The sequence below is a fragment of the Malurus melanocephalus genome, unplaced genomic scaffold, assembly GCF_030028575.1.
Source record: "Malurus melanocephalus ecotype Western Australia unplaced genomic scaffold, MMel_1.1 scaffold_98, whole genome shotgun sequence".
NCBI lineage: Eukaryota > Metazoa > Chordata > Aves > Passeriformes > Maluridae > Malurus > Malurus melanocephalus.
In genome coordinates, this window is record NW_026623330.1 from 449,871 (window position 1) to 470,972 (window position 21,102).

Consider the following 21,102-nt stretch of genomic DNA (forward strand, 5'->3'; position numbering starts at 1 on the left):
TGTCTGTACTAATGTCTGACCACATGGGCTCTTTGAGGTCATTCTTATTTCCCTAAATTTTAGTCGGTTGACTGGTCATTGTTCATAAATTGCAATTTCTGTTGTATTCAAACTGTTTCCAATTAACTGTACTAAGCTTTTCACAGACAAGTATTAGAATAGAAGAAAGACATTTATAACAATTTGTAATTCCAGAACAACCAAAAAGATCTAAAAGTTGTTTATATAATCCTTCAGCATGAAAAGCTATTTAATAACTCGTCCTAAGTTGCAATTGTTTTAATCCAAGATTAATGAGTTTGCCAACAGAGATGGGTCAATATGTTAGGATTAATRGGCAGGAGGAAAACACAAGCTCATCTTTCACCGTGCCCTGAAGGTCCAAAGTAAGACAAATATTGTTCCTGAAGCCTGGTTTCTAGGAACAGACTGAAGGGAGGCCGGCTGATCTGCCAGCCATACTCCAAATTAGCAGAAATTTCAGTTGCTACCATTTCCCAGATGTCTCCATTTGAAGACTGCTGCGTCCATCTTTGTTTTATTAAGTGACCGACAACAAAAGAAAAGAACAACTTCTTTAAAATGGAATTTGATATGTGAAAAAAAAAGAAAAAAAGGAATGGAATGTCCCCTCAGCAGAGTATTATTTGTGAAAGGAAACATATTTGGTTTTGGGAAGAGCACTTGAAATGATCTGAAGTGACACACGAAGCAAATGCCAGAAGTGCATGTTCACTTCTGAAAGCTGTTTTTCTGAACTTGGGTGTTTATGATTTAATTCACAAAAAAGCAGCAAAATACAGTTGATATTATTGATAATCTGARCTAATAAAAGACCATTTTGTACCTGCCCCCCACTGAACACAAGGACAGACAAGGGTGGGTATTTCTCCACATTTTTTGCTTTAGCTGTGTCAAATTCTKCAATTCACAGAGAAATTCCTCTGCTGGTGTCACACCAGGATACCTCTGGTGTCATCTCTGGGATATTCCCRGATTCCAGCAGCACTCAAGAGTCCAAAACCAGGAAWTTAGAACAGCAAATCAGACCTTCARCMYTCCATCYTCTGCATTGCCTGAACAGCTCAGAAGAGCCAAAGGCATTGGGGATCTGAACCTTTCCCTTATTATTGAGGGCACATCAGGAAGGTTTAAATGTTGGTAAGAGCTGAAATCATTGGCTGTTGAAAAGAAATCAGAATTCAAAACCAYATTTCTCAAGTGACAGAGGAAACGGGTTTTAACGTCCTTTAGCAGATCTTCTGTATCAGAAACCCTTTTAGTGGGAAATTCCTGTTTCTTAAAATACCTCATCATTTTTGAGGCTCTGATATTAAATGCAGATAAATTATATATATATATTATACATAAAAATGTAATAAATGTTATATAAATAATAAATATGTAATAAATGTATATATAAATATATTTATAAAAGAAAGGGTATGATCTGGCCCATACCCAAAAAAAGATATGTACAACTGGACAAGTCATATTAGGTAACAGAATATGGAAAAAGGACATCCTTATTTCTGCTGTTGGTCAAGGAATGGTTCCTTGTGAAACAGAACACTTGTACAATGTGATTTTGGAATTCCAGATAGATACTACATCCCTTAAGCTTGAGACTTGATATTAATTCCAGATCCAGACTGTTCACCCCTGGCAGGATGGGAATTGCAGCCAGAAATCCTTTCAGTGGTGGCTACCAGAGGTGTGAACAATGCTGGAAATTGGTTTGTGCTTCACAGGAGAGTCTTTGGGGTGAGATTAGCACCTCTGGCAGGCAGCTGGCCCCAAGGACTCCTTCCAAATTCAGCAGAGATGTTTGGTGCTGTGTGTAAAGGAGTTTTGAACTCTGGCCTCAGGGCCAAAATAAAGCACTTGAGGCCATATTCATCTTAAAGCATCTAAATAGGCCGAACCTGGATAGAATCCTAGTGTACAGTGCATTTTTTAAAACAATTCTTACATAGTGTCTAAATCTCTCATTTCGTTTGAGTAATTTTGTCAAAAAAATAAGCAAGATAGGATGGTTTTGGACTGCAGCATTTCAGTGTTCAAGAAATAACTTCACTTTTGAGGCAGCCGAGTGTTCTGCTGTGGTGTCTGCTTTGCTGCATTCATCTGCTGCTCTCTCTTTTGCTTTAATAATTGTTAACTAACTTATTGAGGGGAAAAAAAAATTACCCAACTACATCACTGCAGTTTCTAGGTTTGATAACTGCCAAGGAAAATCAGGCTTTTTCTCTAATTACCCATATTTCCCCCTTTTTCCTTCAGGGATGTGAGGGATGGTGCCATGTGCAGTGTTCCTGAGGCAGAGCACACACATTCTCTCTTGGGAGCTGCAGGCAAAACCTTCCAGTGTCTGTCACTTCCTACAAGTTTATAATCCTGATGCTCATCTCTTTTTTTTTTTTTTTTTTCTGGAACTCTCAGTGTCAGTGCTGGTGCAGTTTTTGGTGCTGTTAAGCCAAGGAGGTGATAAAGATCGATGAGCTCCACACTTATCAGCGATCAGGAAGGTTCTGTCTGCCCCAGGGCTTCATTTCCTGCCAGCTTTATATAATTTCAGAGCTGGGTTATCCCAGCAGGCATCTCAGGGAAGGAGGAGCAGTCCCCAGGGACCCTGATGGGACACAAACAGCAGGGCTGGTGCCTTGTTTGGGTTTTTCACAGGGAATTACAGGCATTTCCTTGGCATTAACCCTAATTCAATGCATATACTCAGAGCAGAGTGCTGGCAGGTTATTGTGTATTTTGACTGAAGTGCTCTCTCTCTCTGGAGATTGCTCYTCCTGTTGCCTGCACAGTTGCTTCTGTTGTTTTACCTTTTCTTTACCTTGCAGAAGGTAAATAATCAATYCAATATTTGAGTAGTAAGAAGCCCTGTGTTTTCTGAAACGAGCTGGTTTTAAATGTTGTAAATCTGTGATTTCTTCTCATATCTATGCAGACAACTGCAGCCAAATTTATTATTTATGAAGATTCATCAAAGACTGTAGCAGTTCACACGAGAAATTATAAATATGCAGCAAACTAAGATTGCTGGAGTTTATGTAGGCTAAATCCTGGATATTTCAGACTGTTTTTCTGACTTTTTCAGCTCCTTTACCTCCCATTTACTCCAGGTGAGAGCTTAACAGCCTTTCAAAGCAAGTCCTGGGACAGACAACAAATCTGACCCTGGAGGGTGTGAAAAAATAGAGCAGGAGGAAGTGGATCAACTTATGAATGATTCATGGAGACAGCGAGCTCGGAGGAAGTGGAGATGATGTCTGGGGAAATACGATGCAAAACATGAGAGCCTCCTGGCTACCAGGGGAAATGCAAGAAATAGAAGTACAAATCTGAAAGGGAAGGAAAGTAATAAAGGGAACAGCAGTGGAAAAACTGGTGGAGAGCGAGTACAAAGTGTGGAAAATAAAAGCATTGAAAAAAACCTGCAGCTGTAGGTGGAACGTGGAAGCGTGTGAAGAACGGATAGGATATACAATCTAATGCACACAAAGTCAAAAAGGCAAATAAAGCTCGGCAGGGATCTCCAGAGTTTCATTTCTAGGTGACAAATGTATTCAGTGTTTTTGAAAAGCAAAGCTTTCAGTGGGTAAGGGAAGAATACAGAGCATCAGTTATTGCTACCTACGTACGGTTCTTCGTTTAGGAGGGGAAAAGAAGCCATCATTTTAATCAAATCACTAGTGAAAAAAAGTGTAATTATCACTGATAAATGAAACAGGTGATGCAGGGGATCCATGTGAGCACAGAGCAGATGCTGGGCTTTCACTCATAATTGAGCAAATCCAATGTCATTTATTTTGGACGTGGATGCTTCGTGCAGCAGCGAGGAGAGGCCAGGGCAGATGGGAGCAATCAGGGGATGGATCCCATTGCCATTTAAATCACTGGAAATATCCATGCTGATATCCATCTTGCATGAGAGAGGAAGGAAGGGCCAGCGAGCATGTCTAGCATATTTATAACTCAAAAGATCCTTTTCTTTTTCCCTTCATAATGGAGCCATAGGCAGAGCAGTGCTACGCAGCAGCTCCCTTGTGTTCAAAGGGAAGTGGCTGTGGATTATTCTCTTTGAAAGGTGGTGGGTGGCATGTTTTGAGGAACAGATTGTATAGATCTGTTCTAAACTGAAAATGGGAAGGAGCCTGAGATAAGTGACTAATGGGGGTAAAAGTGAAAGGCAAAAAAAAAAAAAAAATCAATGCAACAGGCTTTTTCATTTTCACGCTGTACTGACTGATCATGGAGCTGTTCCAGTTCCCAGTCCTCGAGTTCCCTTCCTGAATTTTGGAGTTTTGGTTACCTGCTGCTCTTCACTTGGTGCCCACAGGGATAATTCCTTCTCAGGAGGTTTGTGCCAGCTCTGCTGTGCCCAGTCCTGAGCCAGTAACTGGAATAAACTGTTTGTATTGGAGAACTGAAGTTCTCCTCCAGATTTTTAAGAAGAACCTTCACTCTAGAGACAAAGGTGTGGCAAGAGAAGAAAATCAGCCTATTAAAAAAAAAGAAATTAAAAAGAAATTATAAAAGAAATTTTAAAAGAAATTAAAAAAAGAAGAGTATGCAGTTAGGGCAGTCCTTGGGAGGAAGCAGCTTTCAAAGCTCAGATGGTGCGTGCAGTCCAGCACATTTTCCAAATAAAAGTTTTAAATCTAAAGCAGGCTCACAGATGGTTCTAATGAGCTGGTCTTTCAGATACACTGGGACTTGAACAAAAATAGTTTAACTCCTAAGACACTAACATTTCGAGATGAGTTCCAGGCAAAACACTTCAAAAACAATTTCTCTTGCATATTTAAATTTTATATATATTTCTTGTCTCAAAAAATAGCAGTTTTTCAGGACCTTGCACTTGCCATTATCTACTTCACAGTACAGCATCACAAAAGCAGGAGCATTTTTACAGTGACTGATGCTTCTTTCTCCAGCACTTTTCAGACCCTACAAAGAGTTCATTTTGCACAAATAGTAATTTAAAAGGTAAAGATTGGCTAGGAAAATTTATTTTTTAAAGGAATATAGTTTAGTACCCTACTAAAAGCATTACTCATCATTCTAGTAAGAGAAGTGTCATCAAATGATACKTATCCAAAAGTATCATCCAGTTATAAATGTCTCATCAAATCACCAAAGCAGCAGCTTTGTGGCACAGCGAGTATTTGTTAAATTGTACTGTTTATATTATTACCTGCTACAAAAGCAGGAATTAATTTATCATCTTTTGRTGACATGGTTTGAAATTACAGCATTCTAACCTAAACTGTCTGCAAACTGTGTTCTCTTTGTCACTTGAGCTTCGAGAGATTTATTTTCTTTATCTCCTCCTAGGTCTGCCTTATGGATGGGAAGAAGCTTACACAGCTGATGGAATCAAATATTTTATCAAGTGAGTAGTTCTGGGGAAAACTCTGGGTCAGAGTTGAAGTARAAGCCCATCAAACTAAACACATTTTCAATCCTAGAATTAATGGAAAAAATTTTAGCACATTGTACTGGATGCTGTTTTTTCTAGARTATAGTGAAAATTACTGTGTGTAGTAGTTTATTGTTCCTATAAAAGATTGAAGAAAATGGTGAAAAATACAATTCATCTTCAATTCATAACTATCATGATCTAATTAATAGCAAGTTATTCTAGCTGCTGAAATCCCCACGTTGGTTAATTCTTACAGGCACAGAAACACAGGGTCTTGCAGGTGGATTTCTGCAGTCACCCAAAAGAGAGGAAAGCCAGCAAATAAATTACTTTTATCCCAAACTCTTCCAAAAGTCACGTAAATAACACTGAATTTGATGCATTAACTGGCCAAGAAAAGCAGGATTGGGGTTTTTTATTCCCTTTTTTTTAAGCACACTGCTCGGTTGTCCTTGCCTCACCCCGTGCTGCCTCGAGCGAGATATATTAAAGCAGACATGGGTTTTTTTCTGCAGAGGTTTCTAAACACACTGTATATGATCCTGCATTCCAGCTCTAATCAAAGGCTGCCTTTTATTTTCAGACAGATGTAGGTTACTACATGAGGTTTATACAAAAAAGAAAAAAAAATGTAGGAAAATAGCTTAGGAAATGAAAGTGAATTAAAAGTCAATTTCATAGCAATGGAAATAAATATAAAAGCAACCATTAAAACAGAGCCCTGTTCCCTTGGGCTCTGTCTGTTCTTGCAGGGAGCCTTCCTAGGACAGTTGGGAAGTTGAGGTGGATGCTGGATTTTTCTCTGGGTTTGTACCTGTGCACCTGGAAACTGAGCTTGAAGACAGCATTATCAATACCAGCAAATAAAATTTAGAATCAGAATAGAAGAAATGTCACATTCTTGACATTTCTTTGGGTTTGTTCCTGTGTTTCTCACCCAGAGACACATCTCAGTGACTCAGCAGAAAGCTGGATGTGCTGGATGTGTGCAGACATTTCTCTCTGAGCTCTGGGATGTGAAGCATTGCAGATGTGACAAGCAGATGCTTATTAGCAACACTGGAATCTCAGCCACTCTAGGGGTGCAAGCCTAATTTGCAGAAAGCATCAGATGTTCTGCATCTTATCCCCACCTGCTGAAACTRCAGATCAGGGCTCAGGAGTTCCCATGAAAAGCTTTCTTAGGAATTTTTGCAGATCTCGTTGTCAGTGACTCCTGGTGATAGTGCCCAGGTTTTCCATTGCTGTTACCTTCTGTAACCTGCTCTGAAAAGTTCTGCGTGGCAGGCAAGGCAAATTTATCCTTTTAATTGCAGAGAAGGGTGTGAAATCACCCTGAAATCACCCTTTATGACCACTGGCTAAAAACTTTACAGAGTGGAGTCACCACCCTCAGTGGTGCTGGAGCTCTTCACGCAGCTCATTAGAAGGGAATTAACTGAGCCCTTCAATAACACGTCACGGTAATTAATATTATTTTTAACCATTTCCTTCGTTTGCTTTCATCACAGTTTGCAAATGCCTCTGCAGAGGGTAAGGCAGGCTGTTTACATGCCTGGCAATCCAGACCTCTTACTACTCTGTGCAGGGTGGATGAAATCAGCTCTCAGTTAACTGTTTGGAGAAYGAGTCCCTTGTTTCTGACATCAAATGGTGGAGATTTCAGGGTGAAAACCAACACTGAAAATACCCTTTTTCTCAGAGGAAGTAATCTGGAGGGGCATTTTATCAGCTGATCCTTTCCAGTAGGATTTAATCTTAATTGTTTAAATGGGGATTATCAGAATAGTTGATACTTCACAGCCCCGGTACTAATGCTGTAACCTTCTTGTTCCCTTTGGCTGTGAATGTCAATCCTTTTATTCTATTTTAGAATCCTTTCATTCATTTTTAGCCCAGCCCAAGCCACGAGGGGCTTAAGAGTGTTTCAACACTAGCCCACTTCCTTGGATACAAATAGGAAAACATATTAGGATTCCCAAAGTGGGACCCCAATTGAACTGATCCTACAAGTGAATTGCGATTTTTCTTACTCTGCAGTGAGGCTGTGAGGATGTAGAGAAGCTGCAATGGCTTTGTTTAAACCCACAGCAGCTTTTCAATATGCTAAGGATAATCAAATATTATTTTAATTAGCAGTTGCCTTCAGTTCCAACACGCTTTATTGGGCCATCAAGTAGCTGAGCCCATAAATCTATACATTATAAATCTAATGCAGTAAACACCCCAGAATGGAATCTTAATAGCACATAAGCTTGAGACAGCTTGCTGTGAAATTTCCATAAATATCTCTGAAGGGGTGTAGCAATCTGAGGTGCATGAGAAATCAGAGTTTAAAAGAAGCAAACCAGCTGGCTTGTGTTACACACTGAAGTGAAACCCACTTCTGTGAACAAGTGACATGAATAAAACATTGACATGGGGCTGAGCAGCTCCCCATCCCTGCCAGGGAAAGCTTCATCTTGTCCATGAATCCTGACCTTAGCACAGGTTTGGAAATCACCATTTTTATTCAGCAAATCATTGCAGCCTCAGTAAATTATTTTCAGTCAAGGAGGTTGTCAGGATTGGTCACCAAGTGCTGTGAGTGTGAGAAGCTCCTTTTAGGCTGCTAAAAAGTGATCTGGGCCTGGGCTGGGCATTTGTACCACAATTTGTTCCATTGTGCCATAGAACAGCAAACTGGAATGGAAGCCTGGCTGAGTCACAGCTCGGTGTGCACTGGGAAAAAAAACCAAGTTCAAGTGTCTTACTAATACAAAATAAATTCACAGTTATCAGAAGGACAGAAGCTTCACCAGTAGATAGGGATCAGCTTCACTGCAAATGTCACTTTTCCCCTGTCAGGCAGCAAAGGTGGMATTTGGGCTCAGAGCTGTTTTAAGATAAGCTGGTGTACTTTAAAACAGCAGAGAATACAAGCACTGTTGTATTTTTGTGTAGCRATGCCCCMAGTCATTCATACACCACCAAGAGAAGCACAGCACTGTTTCCTCACCAATTTCCATTTGGAATTTCAGAATTTTTATGCTGGCTGKGTATCCCATTCCAACATTTAGTTGTTCTCCCAGTGAAGAATATTTTGTTAATCCCCTGAAGCMGYCTGTGCCCATTGCTTCTTGTCTGTGCCCARCATCTCTATGAGGAGAGGGGCTGMACAAACCCAATTCCTTYRACATTTCTTCATTGGCCAAGTTCTCCCACCCTCTCATCATCTTGGTCACCCTCCAGTGGGTCCTCCCCCCTTTTTCTGTCTTGAGCTTGAAGGACCAGTGTATTGAAGAGATCCCACATAATAAGGTAAAGAAGTTAATTAATTAATTGTATTTATTAGATGATTGATTAAGGCATTTTTTAAATTTCTGATTTATTAATAGAAATTCCTGCCCCAAACAGGCATTTTATCCATAAATCCCAGAAACACAGGGAGCTAATGGGCCCTGATAAAGTATCACCTACACCCAGATGAGTGTGAGAGCCCTTCCCAGTCAGCTGGGAGGCATTGGGATGGGAAAAGTTCTGTAAATAGGAGAAAGACCATCTTGTTCTTCAACTCCTTTTAAAGTTTTCATGTGGCTGGTTTTTCCCAGAGTTAGTTTAGGTGTTGAATGAGTTCACCATGTGTTGTAACCACCACTAGAACAAAATCTCACTTTTGCTGTATGCTCCAGCACCAAAATCCAGCAGTGTGAACACTATCTGTTCATTGAATTGATTTTGTGAATTGGGAATTTCTGGGTTTGATTTTCAARCAGGAGAAAGAGTCAGTGCAGAGTTGCCCTCCCAATGAGGCACCATATCTGCTCATTAATGCCTGCATCCTGCTAATTTGGAACCACACAGCAACAGCACAAAACCCCATAGCTGGGACACGCTTGTTTCTCCCCAGAAAACCCATCCAGTTCCTCTTCCACCCTCCCACTGTGTTCACCTTTCACATATGGCAGCTCTGTAGCATGAGGCTGGCACCTAAAATTAGGAAGGGCCTTGCTATTCTCCCTCCCACTGCCACCCACTCCTTGCATATGTATGGGGTTTGGAAGGACCAGCTGTGGGTTTGGCCCCTGTAAACACTCTTTTTCAAGCATTTTAATAGGACTAGATACCAAATATTCCACGTTAACAGCTATTTCCCTCAAGAACATTTCTCTTAAATTTTCATGAAAGACAAGTAGCAGTTCCCAAATATTTTAAAACTTTTGGGATTTTTTTYYCCCTTAGATGTGTTAGGGCCTGGGATTTTTTGTATYTTATAAAAGGGGGAAACAGTAATGTTTCRTTTAGGGTTACCTTTCAGCAATTTWTCTCAAAATCAGAAGTTTCCTGTGTGCTTCAGTGTGACAAAGAAGGTGCCTCCATTGGAAGGCAGAGAATTTGCTGCAGGTTAAGTAGAAGCCTAAATTCAAAACCTATAAAATACAGATTAATAAAAACTACACACAATGTTTTGTAGTGAATTTTGAAATCATGCCTGACAAATGAGGTTTCTGCCTGGAAAGCAGATTGTACTTAGATATTCTATAAAATTCTCTTTTGTTTGGTCTTGCTTGAGAACTGGGCATTCMCAGAAGCTCTTTATGATTTTACAGCTGAGCTAAGAATAGCAGAGCGTGTGTGATAGATGGAAAACTTACATAGTGTAAACATTGGTGTTTTTACAGCACTGGAGTTAAAGGTATCATCATAAAGGGAAAATAAATCACAGCTGATTTACTTTGCTGCATGGTAACTTGAAAAAAACAAATTTATTCCTTTGCTCTGCACATTTSTCCTGCTTTATAAAGGAAAGGCCCAAGCCTCAGCACACTGAGGTGTGTTCAGCTCATTCCTGAATGCTCTGCTGTGTTACAATATCCTGGTTATCTGCAGGTTATCTCAGCACAGGTCACAGTGGCCCTTCCTAGAAGAAATCAATAAAATTGGGATCACAGCAGACCCAATGCAGAGTAAACTTCTGCCTGTTCCCCTTCATTTTCAGTCAGCTCAGAGCAGCAAGCTGAGCAAACCCGTGATCACCATTCTGATTTCAGCATGGAATTGCAATTCCCCTGGACTGCATCCAGTGCCAGCTCTGCTCCAGCTCCCTGGAAAGCACTTGCACCAAAATTAGCAGTGATCAAATCATCATTGTAGGTGTCCCCATCTTAACTCTGATGCTCTGTGGGTAGGAATGGGTAATTTGAGGCATGCAGGGATGGTTCCACCGAGTTCAGGGAAAGCTGCAGTTACTTTAGAGCTCTTAAAACTTGGGCCTTWCCCATTTTACATGTTACCAAAAAAATAAAATAAATAGAGGTTACTTTGCAAAACGTTTCCTTTTACCTGTCACCCTCAAATTCTCCTGAATGAAAACAGAGGAAGAATAGTTATATWGTCACAAGAAGTGGCAATATTTAAATTGGCTGAGCACTAATTACTGCTCTCTAACGTAAAGGATCCAAAGCTGACCCCATCCRTCAGCTCAGCTCACACACYTTCAAATGTACCCGTGTGAATTTGRGTAGTCCTGACATGTTTCTTTTGGATTTTTGGAGTTCAGTTTCTCTGATTTTYGCTGGAATCATTTTGCATGACTATAAGGAAAATAATCTCAGATGTAGAACTAGGAAACTTGGCATTGGATTTTATGATAACATGAGCTTGTAATACAAGAATGTTAAGACCTTAAGCTGCTTTTGGTTGGGCAATCTTTTTTTTCCCTGAGAGGTTGTTTGTTTTTTAATATCAAGAACCAAAATGGAGAAACATTCTCTCAGCTTCCACAGATATTGCATGCTCTGTCCAGGTTGTGTCCTATGGCAGAAGGCAGCTGATAAAGTTTCTGCTGCGAGAAAATACAAAAAAAATGAAATTATTTTGCTCTCTGTGTTGTGGGAGGGCTGTTGGAAGCACACAGCGAGGTTTTTCAGGATGTGCTTCATCTGGAGCAAAGGCACTGTTTGTCAGAGGGTTCAACCAGCAGCTCTGAGTGTGCTCTGGTGCATTTGCAGAGTTTGTGCAGCTCACCCAGAGCCAGGACTRGCACTGACTGTGCTCTAAAGCAGAGCTTTGCTGCTGGGGGAGGCASATTCAGGTGCTGCTGCAGGCTGGGAAGTGCCTGAGCTGTCACTCAAACCTCAGGGCTGATCCAGCCTTGGCTCAGATGCTGCTCTTATTGCTGATTTGATTTTAGTTCGGGCTGATTGTTTGTTGTTGACAGTTTTTAACGATGCAGCACGCGCTGTTTGGCTGGATAAATCTTCTTCCTGCTGATTACTGCCCTCTGAAATGGCTCATAGATTTTTCTGAGCAGACAAGGGTTTAATCGGTTTAATCAAGGAATAAATAGCAAGGCTGTCTTCTGGGGTTTTGTTTTATATCCCTCAATCTTTAATTAATACTCGAGCAAAATCTGCCATCCCTGAGGGAAATACAAGAAACATTTTTGTTGCTGCAGGACACAGCTCCATGAGGTGACAAGTGCTCTTGATCTTATTACAGCCAGTAAAATTAAGGTCACTGACATCTTCCAGGACCTGCCCAGCATCTCCTGGGGTACTGGGAAATGTTCTGTGTTCCTTTTGAAATGTCCCAAAAGAGGGCATGGGCTTAAACCGATTTTAACAGAAAAGGGAAAAAGAAAAAAAAAAAATAATGTTTCAGTTCAGATAATGTGATCTTGATAAAAGCAGTGCARAAACCCTTCCCAAACTGCCTTTAGGATTCATGTCTGGAAACTGTCATCCTTAGATGCTCTCAGGATTGATTGATTGATTGATTATACTTGCAGTAATGTCACTCAGTTGTTTTGTTTTGCTCTAATTGCTTGCCCCCTAAATTAAAATGCTTTAGTTACWGCTYAGAWTAAGCTATTCCTTGCAGATCCTCCCAGCATTTGCTCTCCAAAATATCAAGTTTTCCATTGCTTGACCATATTTAATATCTGCTTTTTGACCACTGGCCTTTCCAAAGGGGATTCCAGCCATGACACACCTTGGCTGGTACCAAGAGCTGAAGAAACAGAAAATGAATACCAAGTTTAAATCCAYRAGGGGCAACAGCAGAGTGCTAAAAKCACTGCTCTGAAAAGCTGAGAAATAATTCATGTTGGAAGTGCATTCCTAAAAGGTGTGAGTGCAGCACCAACAGCTCCACATTGTATTTAATGGAATTACAGAGTGGTTTAGAAGCARTGTCAGGTGGAGGTTTGAGGGCAGCAGAATTTGCCCACTTCCAGCATTTTGACCATCCTGCTTGCCAAATGCTGCTGTATTTACCTAAATTCTACAGCCATGGAGGGAGCCTGGCTGTGACTGTCAGCTGGTGCCATCATGCCATGGGCTGCCTGCAGGAGCTCCTGTAGGTGCYCCATTGCCTCTGCTCTGATGGGGAAGGGGATTCTGCCTCTCCCTGCCAGCATGTGAAGGTTCTCAAGGTGYTGGTACAGCTCCATTTTGTGCAGGATCTATGTTTGATGGAATGTTTTCTAATTATGCACCATTTCCAAACACGCACAAGGAATATTAACCATGGCTCAAGAGAGTTGTTTTAGAGCAGCATGAGTCAAATAAGAGCTGAGAGCCTTCTCTAAGGTGTGAAATTTGGGACAGCRGGTTTGAAAGGGAAAAAGGATCCTTGCAAAGCAAAGGGAACAGGAACAGAAAGGCCTGGAAACAAAAGACAAAGGCAATAATTCAAGCAGATCTTGTGAAACCTTGTGGAGTCCAGCACAGAGCAACACAGAGCTCAGCACGAAGGATTAAGTTTCAGGATCTTCATTCAAGGGCATTGTTCTTTCTTTTCCTGTTCTTCTGGCCCTTCTTGGCCTATGAGCCAGCAGTGCCCAGGGGCTGCATGCCAGCAGCAAGGAGGGGATGTGGAATCTCAGCATTCCTGATCCTCTGGCAGCTGGTACACTCTCCTTTTACAGGAGCTCCAAACCTTCCCACTGCGAGATGCATCTAAAAACTACCAAAGCACAGCGTGGAATTTATTTCTGTGTAGAGCACGTCCCCTTCAACCCCTTGTATCATATCCAGCATGCTGTTTGCTGCATTTTTAGTGCTCATTTCACTACCAGCAGTGAAAGCTGTGAAGGGTGAAGCTCTCAGAGGGTGCAGTGCCTCTGGTTTGGGTTCTCAGCAGCACTGGGGGCTTTGCAGAGGTTTTGTAAAGCCCAGGAGCAGCTCCAGCAAGCATCAACACTCTTCAGCTGGGCACTGGTGTGTGTTAAAGGGCTGGTGAAGATTGGGAAATCAAAAAGTAAGGGCAGATTAAAAGTTTAGCAAAATTACTACCATGGATTACATGGATTTAGTTTGTGGAGCATGCTCATTAAGGAGGAAAACTCGGGGTTTTGCTGTTTTACACAAGCAGAGTTTCATCTTCCATACTTRGTTGGGTAGAGAGGAACAGGGCTCATCTGAGGCCAGAATTTGTTTTTAAGTTCCAGTACAACCAAATCCTTTTTGGTCCCTATTATTAGGAGAGTTTGATTGCTTAAGGCCACATTTCCTCTCCTGAGCTGATCTCAAACAAAGGGGTTTTGCACAAGATCGCTCCTGTTAAAGCACAGGAGCCCTGGTGCAGCTGGAACAYTGATCCATGTGTTCTGAATGTCATYCCATGTCAAAAGGGGATAAATCCCAACKTCCAAAAATGCTGCATGATGGGTTTGTAGCTCAGCATCCTGCACTGGGASCTTGTGCTGTCTGCAAGRCTKCMCAATTCCCTTTCAGGCTCCAGAGTYTGGCCCTGGCTGGGGAGCACAATTTAAGGTGAAAAACATKTCTTGATAATGCTTAAAATCCAAAAGAAAAGGTGCAGATATATTTTCCATTARTCTTTCTCTGAATTTTTCTTTGCGTTATTATTTCCTTACAAGATTGTCTGAGGTTGTCGCTTTAAAAGAAATAATTTTCTTGTGAAGGAGGAAGAGCCATAAGGAGAGTAATTATAATGGCATTTGAAATAATCCACTGCTAATTCTTTGCCAAAACATCCCTCTGTTCTCATGTTTTGTTTTCCCAAGCTCTGAAATTTGTCCTGCAGTTTGCTAATGTTAAAAAGACAGACTAATCTACTGACATATTTCCAGATCAAATGTTTCTGTTTCCTAACAATAAATTTGGCTGCCCTCCGATAACAGTGATTTGTTTGAAAACCTAAAAATCTTTTAAGTGTTGCTAATTGCTCTGAAAATGTTCAATTAGACTTTTGAACGGGAACACTTGCAAATGGAAAACGTTGCACATTTAAACTTTGTCATGCTGGCTTTCCAGGCATCCCTTTAATATTCAAACCAGTTGCATCAATAAAGCAAAACCCAGAGGTAGATTTGGGCTCCCTCTCACTTTTTATTGCTGGCCCTAACACCCAAATCAGAGAGGATGTATTTCTAATACAAGAATGTTCTGCAAACCAGTAAATCTGGGATTATCTCCTCGGACTGATTATGTCAAAGCTCTTTAGTCACAGCACTTTTGGAGAGCTAAAAATAAATAGCARCGGGGTTTATACATTTATTCTCTACCTAAATAATCTGCGTGCATTGTGAGTGTCTGTCTACAATGTGAGACGTGGTATCTGGACTTAATGTTTATTTATAAGAGCTCTTTTCCTAGGAAGGATTTTGGCACTGGGTTTAAACCAAMCTGTCTTAGGAGAATTGCCCGTGGGATAAAGTCTAGAGCAAGCTGAGAGGAGCTGGGTTCAAACCAGAAGTGTTTGCAGCAGCAGGCTGACATCAAAGCAAAGTTTGGCCCTTGGGTTTTGAAAATGGGTGAAAAATCTTTCTTATTGATGCCTAAAACAAGGCTCATCTGAAACAGAGGCCAGACAAATTAAGAGAATGAAAACAAACAACTTTAATCCAGGCCTAAGGGTGCATTCAGGACAGACAAAAACCTCCTTCTGAAGCTACACCCAAAATGGACCCCGAGTCAGAGATCTTCCCCTTTTATAAGTTCTGTTTTATTACCATATTGGGCCCCAATTCCCCAATGACTCCTTCAGGTGATGATGTCAACCACTCCAAGCTGCTCCCCCCAATTCTCTGTTGTTTCCATATTTTGGGGCTCTGAGGCAGCGAGGTGTCCTTGGATTCAGCTCAGAGAGGAATTGTTTTGTCTAAAGATGGGAGAACAGCAGCTTTAGTGCTGTACTAGAGAAGTACAAGAATACAAATACACGAAAATATAGAAACTAAAAATCCTTAGRCACCATTATCASTGAYRAAACAACCTTGTGCTGTTGAACACAGAGATCTGGAACCCAGATTTCAGTGCCACAATTCTGCACTGTTAAAAAGCTGGAGATTTTTTTTTACATTTAATTTGTGTGAGAGCAAAAGGAAGTTCTTCCAGCAGTGGGGGGATGTTGGGYGTGCTGTCTTTTGCCTCCTGGCCCTGGGGCATGTAGGAAGAAAATCTCCTGAAGAAAAAACACTTTACAAAGAATTTTTTAGTTGGATACATCAAAGACCTGTGGATGCCTTTCCATGTAACTCTCCTCCTGTGCAGTTTCTCCCATTTCACAGGGTTGATACTGCACACTCAGGAGAAAATGGAACTGAGGATTCAGGTACAGCAGGTCAAGGCATGCTGCATGAGGAAGTCAAATGGGAAAAGAAACAAATTTAAAAATGGTTTTGTTCTTATTTAAATTCAGCAATGGATTGCTCAGAAATTGTTTGATAAAAGTGGGCAATGTAAACACTTAAAATAGTGCTGCAGGCAATAAATCTTGCACTGGCAGAGGTGGAATGGATGGAATCCAGTTCATTCAGCCCCCGTAATTCTGCAGGTATTGGAAGGAGTTGTGTGCTGTTATACCAACAAATCACTTCARTTTAGAGCACATCTCCAGTGCTGAGCCTTATTGACTGAATATTTTATTTGGGAAACGAGGCATTTCCTGACATTATAGAAAACATTGCAGAAATATGCAGCAAAGATATTTTTCTGAGTAAGTTTACAAATGTAAATATATTCATAATATAAATATGAATGCATACATTTCCCCGTGTTGTGGAATAATGGGAACAATGTCCTTGTTTAGACAGACTTTATTCACAAGTCTCTCRTTAAACATTGTAAAACAACTCTTTTCATGTTCTCCATGTCGGCTGTCACCTGACTTTCTAAAGGTAAACATTGGAAATGTATGGCAAATTGCTTTTATTCCTGGTAAAAATGGTACATTTGCTTTCTTAGAATGAAACAATTGCTGTCCTTAGAGTGGCCAGTGCCTGCTGCAGTGTTTTCTGTAGGAACATGTTTTTCATTTATCCTTTTGTTTTAACTCCTGTGAAACTCATCCTAMAACCCCAGTAAGGCACATTTTTGTAACAAAAGATGGAACTGAGTCCATCCAGTGCTGCTCTCATCAAGAGCACTTTTGAATTGGTTTTACGCATAACTGGAGCTTTGGGGATTGATTTTTTTTTTTTTTTCATTTTTTTTTAATGGATGAGAGCTCAGGSTATGGCCTTTATGTTCAACACTTTATTCTCCTTGTGTGGTTCTTGCTCAGGCTTTGTTTCAATTGAAGGAGTTTCTGAATTCCCTGGTTACCTGCTCAGAGCTGCTCTGTTCTGGGATTTCCATTAAAATCCCATTTACCCCGTGGTGAGCAGTGTCATCCCCATCACACCCAGCTGACTCTGAGCTCAGGGCTCTGATCTGGAAAGTGAGAACAGGATGATCCTATTGATAGGAATAGTGATCCCAAACCCATCCCTCAGTGCAGAGGAACACTGACTCCAATTCCTAATTCAATATATCCATTTCCATGATCTGTTATTCAGGARAGCTTTCTTGCAGACAGAAAGACAAAACCTGTTCTCACTTGGAAAGGTGAATCTCCAGCAGTTCCTTGATGGCACTTCAAATTTAATAAAACCAGAGCACCTGGAAAGTGAGTCCAGACCTGGGCTTTAGGGACACTGTTAGAACGTGTGAGAAGAGCTGCTTGTCCTTCCCGCTGTTTATCACACCTCCAATATTTCTCAGCTTGTTCTTGTCATGAACTTACATTACAAAATTAATCTTTGCGCTGACTTGACTATAAAAGCTGYGAATTTATTAGCAAGATTTTTTTTTTAATTTTTTTTTCTTCCAAGAGAAAAGAAGCTATTTCCTTTCCCCAGAACACATTATTCCAGAAGGGAGAAGAGGCAGCGCGTTGCCCACACACAGTATGGCTCACATGCACACACCACTCACAAGGTGTGCAGTGTTCTCAGCACAGACACCAAACCCTGGCTCTGTCCTCGCTGAGCCCTGCTCAGGCTCTTTCTGTTCACACAGAAGCTTTCCAGAAACTCTTAGCCTGCATGTTAGATGTGGGATTTAAACCTTAAAAATCAGCGCTGATGCCCTTTTATTGTGTGTGTAAAGGCTGTGGGAACACAGCCAGAATTTGGGCTGRAAGACGTGTAAAAAATACCATTTTTTAATTTATTCTTTCTGCAAGAAGAGGAATTACTGAAGGATGCTAGAATAGTGATCCTAAAAGGATTTGGGTGGAAACAACCTTAAATAAACCCTCATTCCCTCCCCTGCCATGAGCAGGGACACTTTCCACTGGACCAGGTTGCTCCAAACCCTGCCCAGCCTGGYCTGGGACTCYTYCAGAGTTTATTTTGCAAAGAGCTGAGTGTATTTCTGTGATGTGATTCCACAYTTCCTCAGCTTCCTCTTGACCACCCTGCCTCGCTCAGGCTGTAACTGCTGTGAGACCATGTTAATACCCTACATTGTTAATTGTCTGCAGCTCCAGTAATTAACAAGAAATGCCACCAGTGTATCAGGAGTCTCATACAAAAGCATTCTCTTTATTCCATTGGGAAATGGAACCTCCAGTCCAGGTTCTGGCCCTCAGAAAGCTCCACTTGTCATTTCTAAAAATCTCACAGTTAGCAAGAAAAAGACAATTCTGTGTTTGAAAGCATCGTAATGACCATTACAACTCCAGACTCCACCTGGAATTCCTGRTTTTGGGATGGCTGAGCCTCTTTTGGGTTGCTGACAGCATTTCTTGTTTGTTTTTAGCCACGTGACCCAGACAACATCCTGGATCCACCCTGTGACGAGCGCGCTGAGCCTGCTGTGCCCCGACGAGGAGGAGGAGGATGGCATCAGAGATGGGCCCAAGAGCTGAGCCTGGCTGGGGACACACAGTAGTTTGTCTGCTTTTAGTCCCTTAGTGAGAAGTTGGTTTTAATCCACCTCYTTTCTAGTGAGATTCAGTAGTTCCTGGTGACGTTTGTCCCCGTTGAGCTGGAGGAAGCTGTGCTGGTTTCCAGGTGGGTTTGTTGATGGGTGCTGCAAAGGATGCAGGTGCCACAGGAGTCCTTGATCTGCCCCATTTTGGTGTGCAGGGATCAGTCTCACCTTGGGCCYGGCCCAATCTTTCCATGATTTCCCCTTGGAGCCATCATTTCCCTGGCCTGAAGTGAATTTTTCACAGTTTTGAGCAACATGAGATGTAAGATGGGACCATCGGTGGTGGATTCCAGCTGATGGTTGACTGAGAGATGCAAAATGAGGTGCAGTTTTTRAACCAATGCTCCTGACTATAATGCAGGTGACTTAACTGAAAATCCTTATTTTTATGGGAGAAATCTGCAAATAAGTTTTGCTAGTAGAAATTTAGTGGTTTGTTACAAATATTGGAGCCCTGATGACTTTTAAAACAAACACTAAGACTGGTTGTTGAGCTTTAGAAAAATGTGTCTTTGATAAGTAAAAAGTTGTCAAGCAAAAAGAAAGTTTTGGTAGAGGACACCATACTCTGACAACAATATGAGGCAAGAATGAAAATTATTCTACTTTTGTACTCTGCTAAACCGATACAGACACACATCAAATACTTCAGTGGAAGCTGTGAAGTTTCAAGTACAATGAAACCTGTGAAACCACCTCCAGGATCAGCAGAAATCAGTCACCTCCTCAGAACTGGTCTTTTAAGTAGAACAAAATGATTTTGTACACGCTGGTGATGCTTTAAAGAGCATAAAGAAAAGGATGGGGGGTGCTGGTGCGAGTTAATGAACAGGTTTCTGTGTACCTCAATAGCACAGGATATTTTAAATCTCATTATTYGCAGCACAATGTCTGATCTTTGTCAAATGTGTGGTTCTGTGCTGCATTTCTTTGTGTGTGTGTTGTGTGTACAGTGGTGGGTGTTGCTGATGACTGAGCCAGCCCTGAGCCTGCAGGAGCAGGAAATCCAAAGGAAACCTCAATCTCTGTGCTTCAGGCCAGGAGGGAGAGGGGGATTGTGGCAGGGTGAGGAAGGCACAGGCTGCAACCCCATTTTTTGAGGTTTTTCTCCAGCAGGTGTGGCTTTGGAGTTAAGAATCCTCGTCCTGTGAGGAATGAATATCAAAACCAGACTCGACTGTGCTCTGTGTCCTCAGCACTGCAGAGCTGTGCCAGGTCAGGCTCACTGGAACTGTTGATCCTTTTGGACCAAAATATTTCACCTTTTTTCAAAAYCCAAGTCAGGTCTCTGAACAGCAGCCCAGCAAGCTCCTGCGCTTGGCCTGAGAGCTGGAGGGAGCACATCACCAAATGTTCTTCCTGCAGCTCACAAAAGAGGCCTTTGCAGGATTTGCAGGAAGTAGATGTCAGGATATATTGAATAAGCAAAAAGGAAAAATTCGTTTTGTRCTTTTAACTAGGTCAGACCCAAATTATCTGTGAATCTACACAGGTGGTGTGGATTAGGGAGAAAAGCTTGCTCAGCAGACCCACAGCAAGTTCCATTTCTAAGAAACCTTCTCCTAGCAATAACAGAAATTTTTTAGCCAGATTTGCTCCAGTGGCTTCTGCAGCCTCCTTTGTGCTCCTGGAGAGCCCAGGCTGAAGGGACAGAGCCGGTGCTTCAGTTTCAGGCTTGGACACTCCAGAAGCATTTTTATTTTTATTTAAATCCCTTCTCTCAGAATGGCACAGACTTGTGACCCACAGAGGATATGGGATGTTCTGAATTCCTTGTGCTCTTTGCTGTAGCTGTAGCAGTCATTTGGATGCTTTAGGGCAGCACTTTGTGTTCATCCCTCAGTGATATCCAGCCCGAAGATGCTCAAAATAGATTTCTGCATCTCTTCAGCTGCTCCGGTGAGCATTTCCCTCCTCAGATAATCCACCAGTTCACTTTCTCTGCAGTTGAGAATACATTTTCATACCTACAATCTCCAAATGTTCCAATCTATTTTTGTACGCTGGCATACTTGTTTCCTAGGTTATTTCTCTTGATCTCCCCTTGTCTCTTCTTTTATGTGAAATAGTTTTGTGAAAATTATTTTGATTAAGCTGAAGTGTGTATATTGAGAAAATGGTTCTAGGRTAACTTTGAACAGGATTTGTAAAGAGCAGTTGTCAACATGTGCAACACTGTAAACAGCAAATTTTCATTTTTATTCCTGAATAAAAAAAAATGAGTGGAAAATATATTAAAGTGCACGTTATAGCTTTTAAATTAATCAAACTACACCTTTATATAGGAGTGAATCTGTCCCACATAACATTCTCCATCTGTTGAAGTGCTTCTCATAACAGGCTGCTTTTGGAATGGTTTGGTTCATTTATTTAAGCCYGTTTCTGACACTCAGGAGGTGCCTGGTGTCACTGAGGTAAGGAAAGGAAAATCCTTCAAGAAAAATATTTGTGGCTGTGGAA

General features: G+C 41.3%; 1 protein-coding gene across 3 annotated transcripts in view; it reads left to right on the plus strand.

The window, feature by feature from the left end:
* Positions 1-20,876, plus strand: part of STXBP4 (syntaxin binding protein 4) — a 64,578-nt gene extending 43,702 nt beyond the window's left edge. For 2 of the 3 annotated variants that reach the window (XM_057368811.1, XM_057368810.1), the window contains 2 exons: positions 5,350-5,407; positions 18,469-20,876. In XM_057368811.1, the coding sequence (XP_057224794.1) occupies positions 5,350-5,407; positions 18,469-18,577 (167 nt within the window). In that variant the 3' untranslated portion in view covers positions 18,578-20,876. The remainder of the gene's footprint in view (positions 1-5,349; positions 5,408-18,468) is intronic. The other variant, XM_057368812.1, reaches the window with a different exon arrangement.
* Positions 20,877-21,102: the final 226 nt, after the last annotated feature.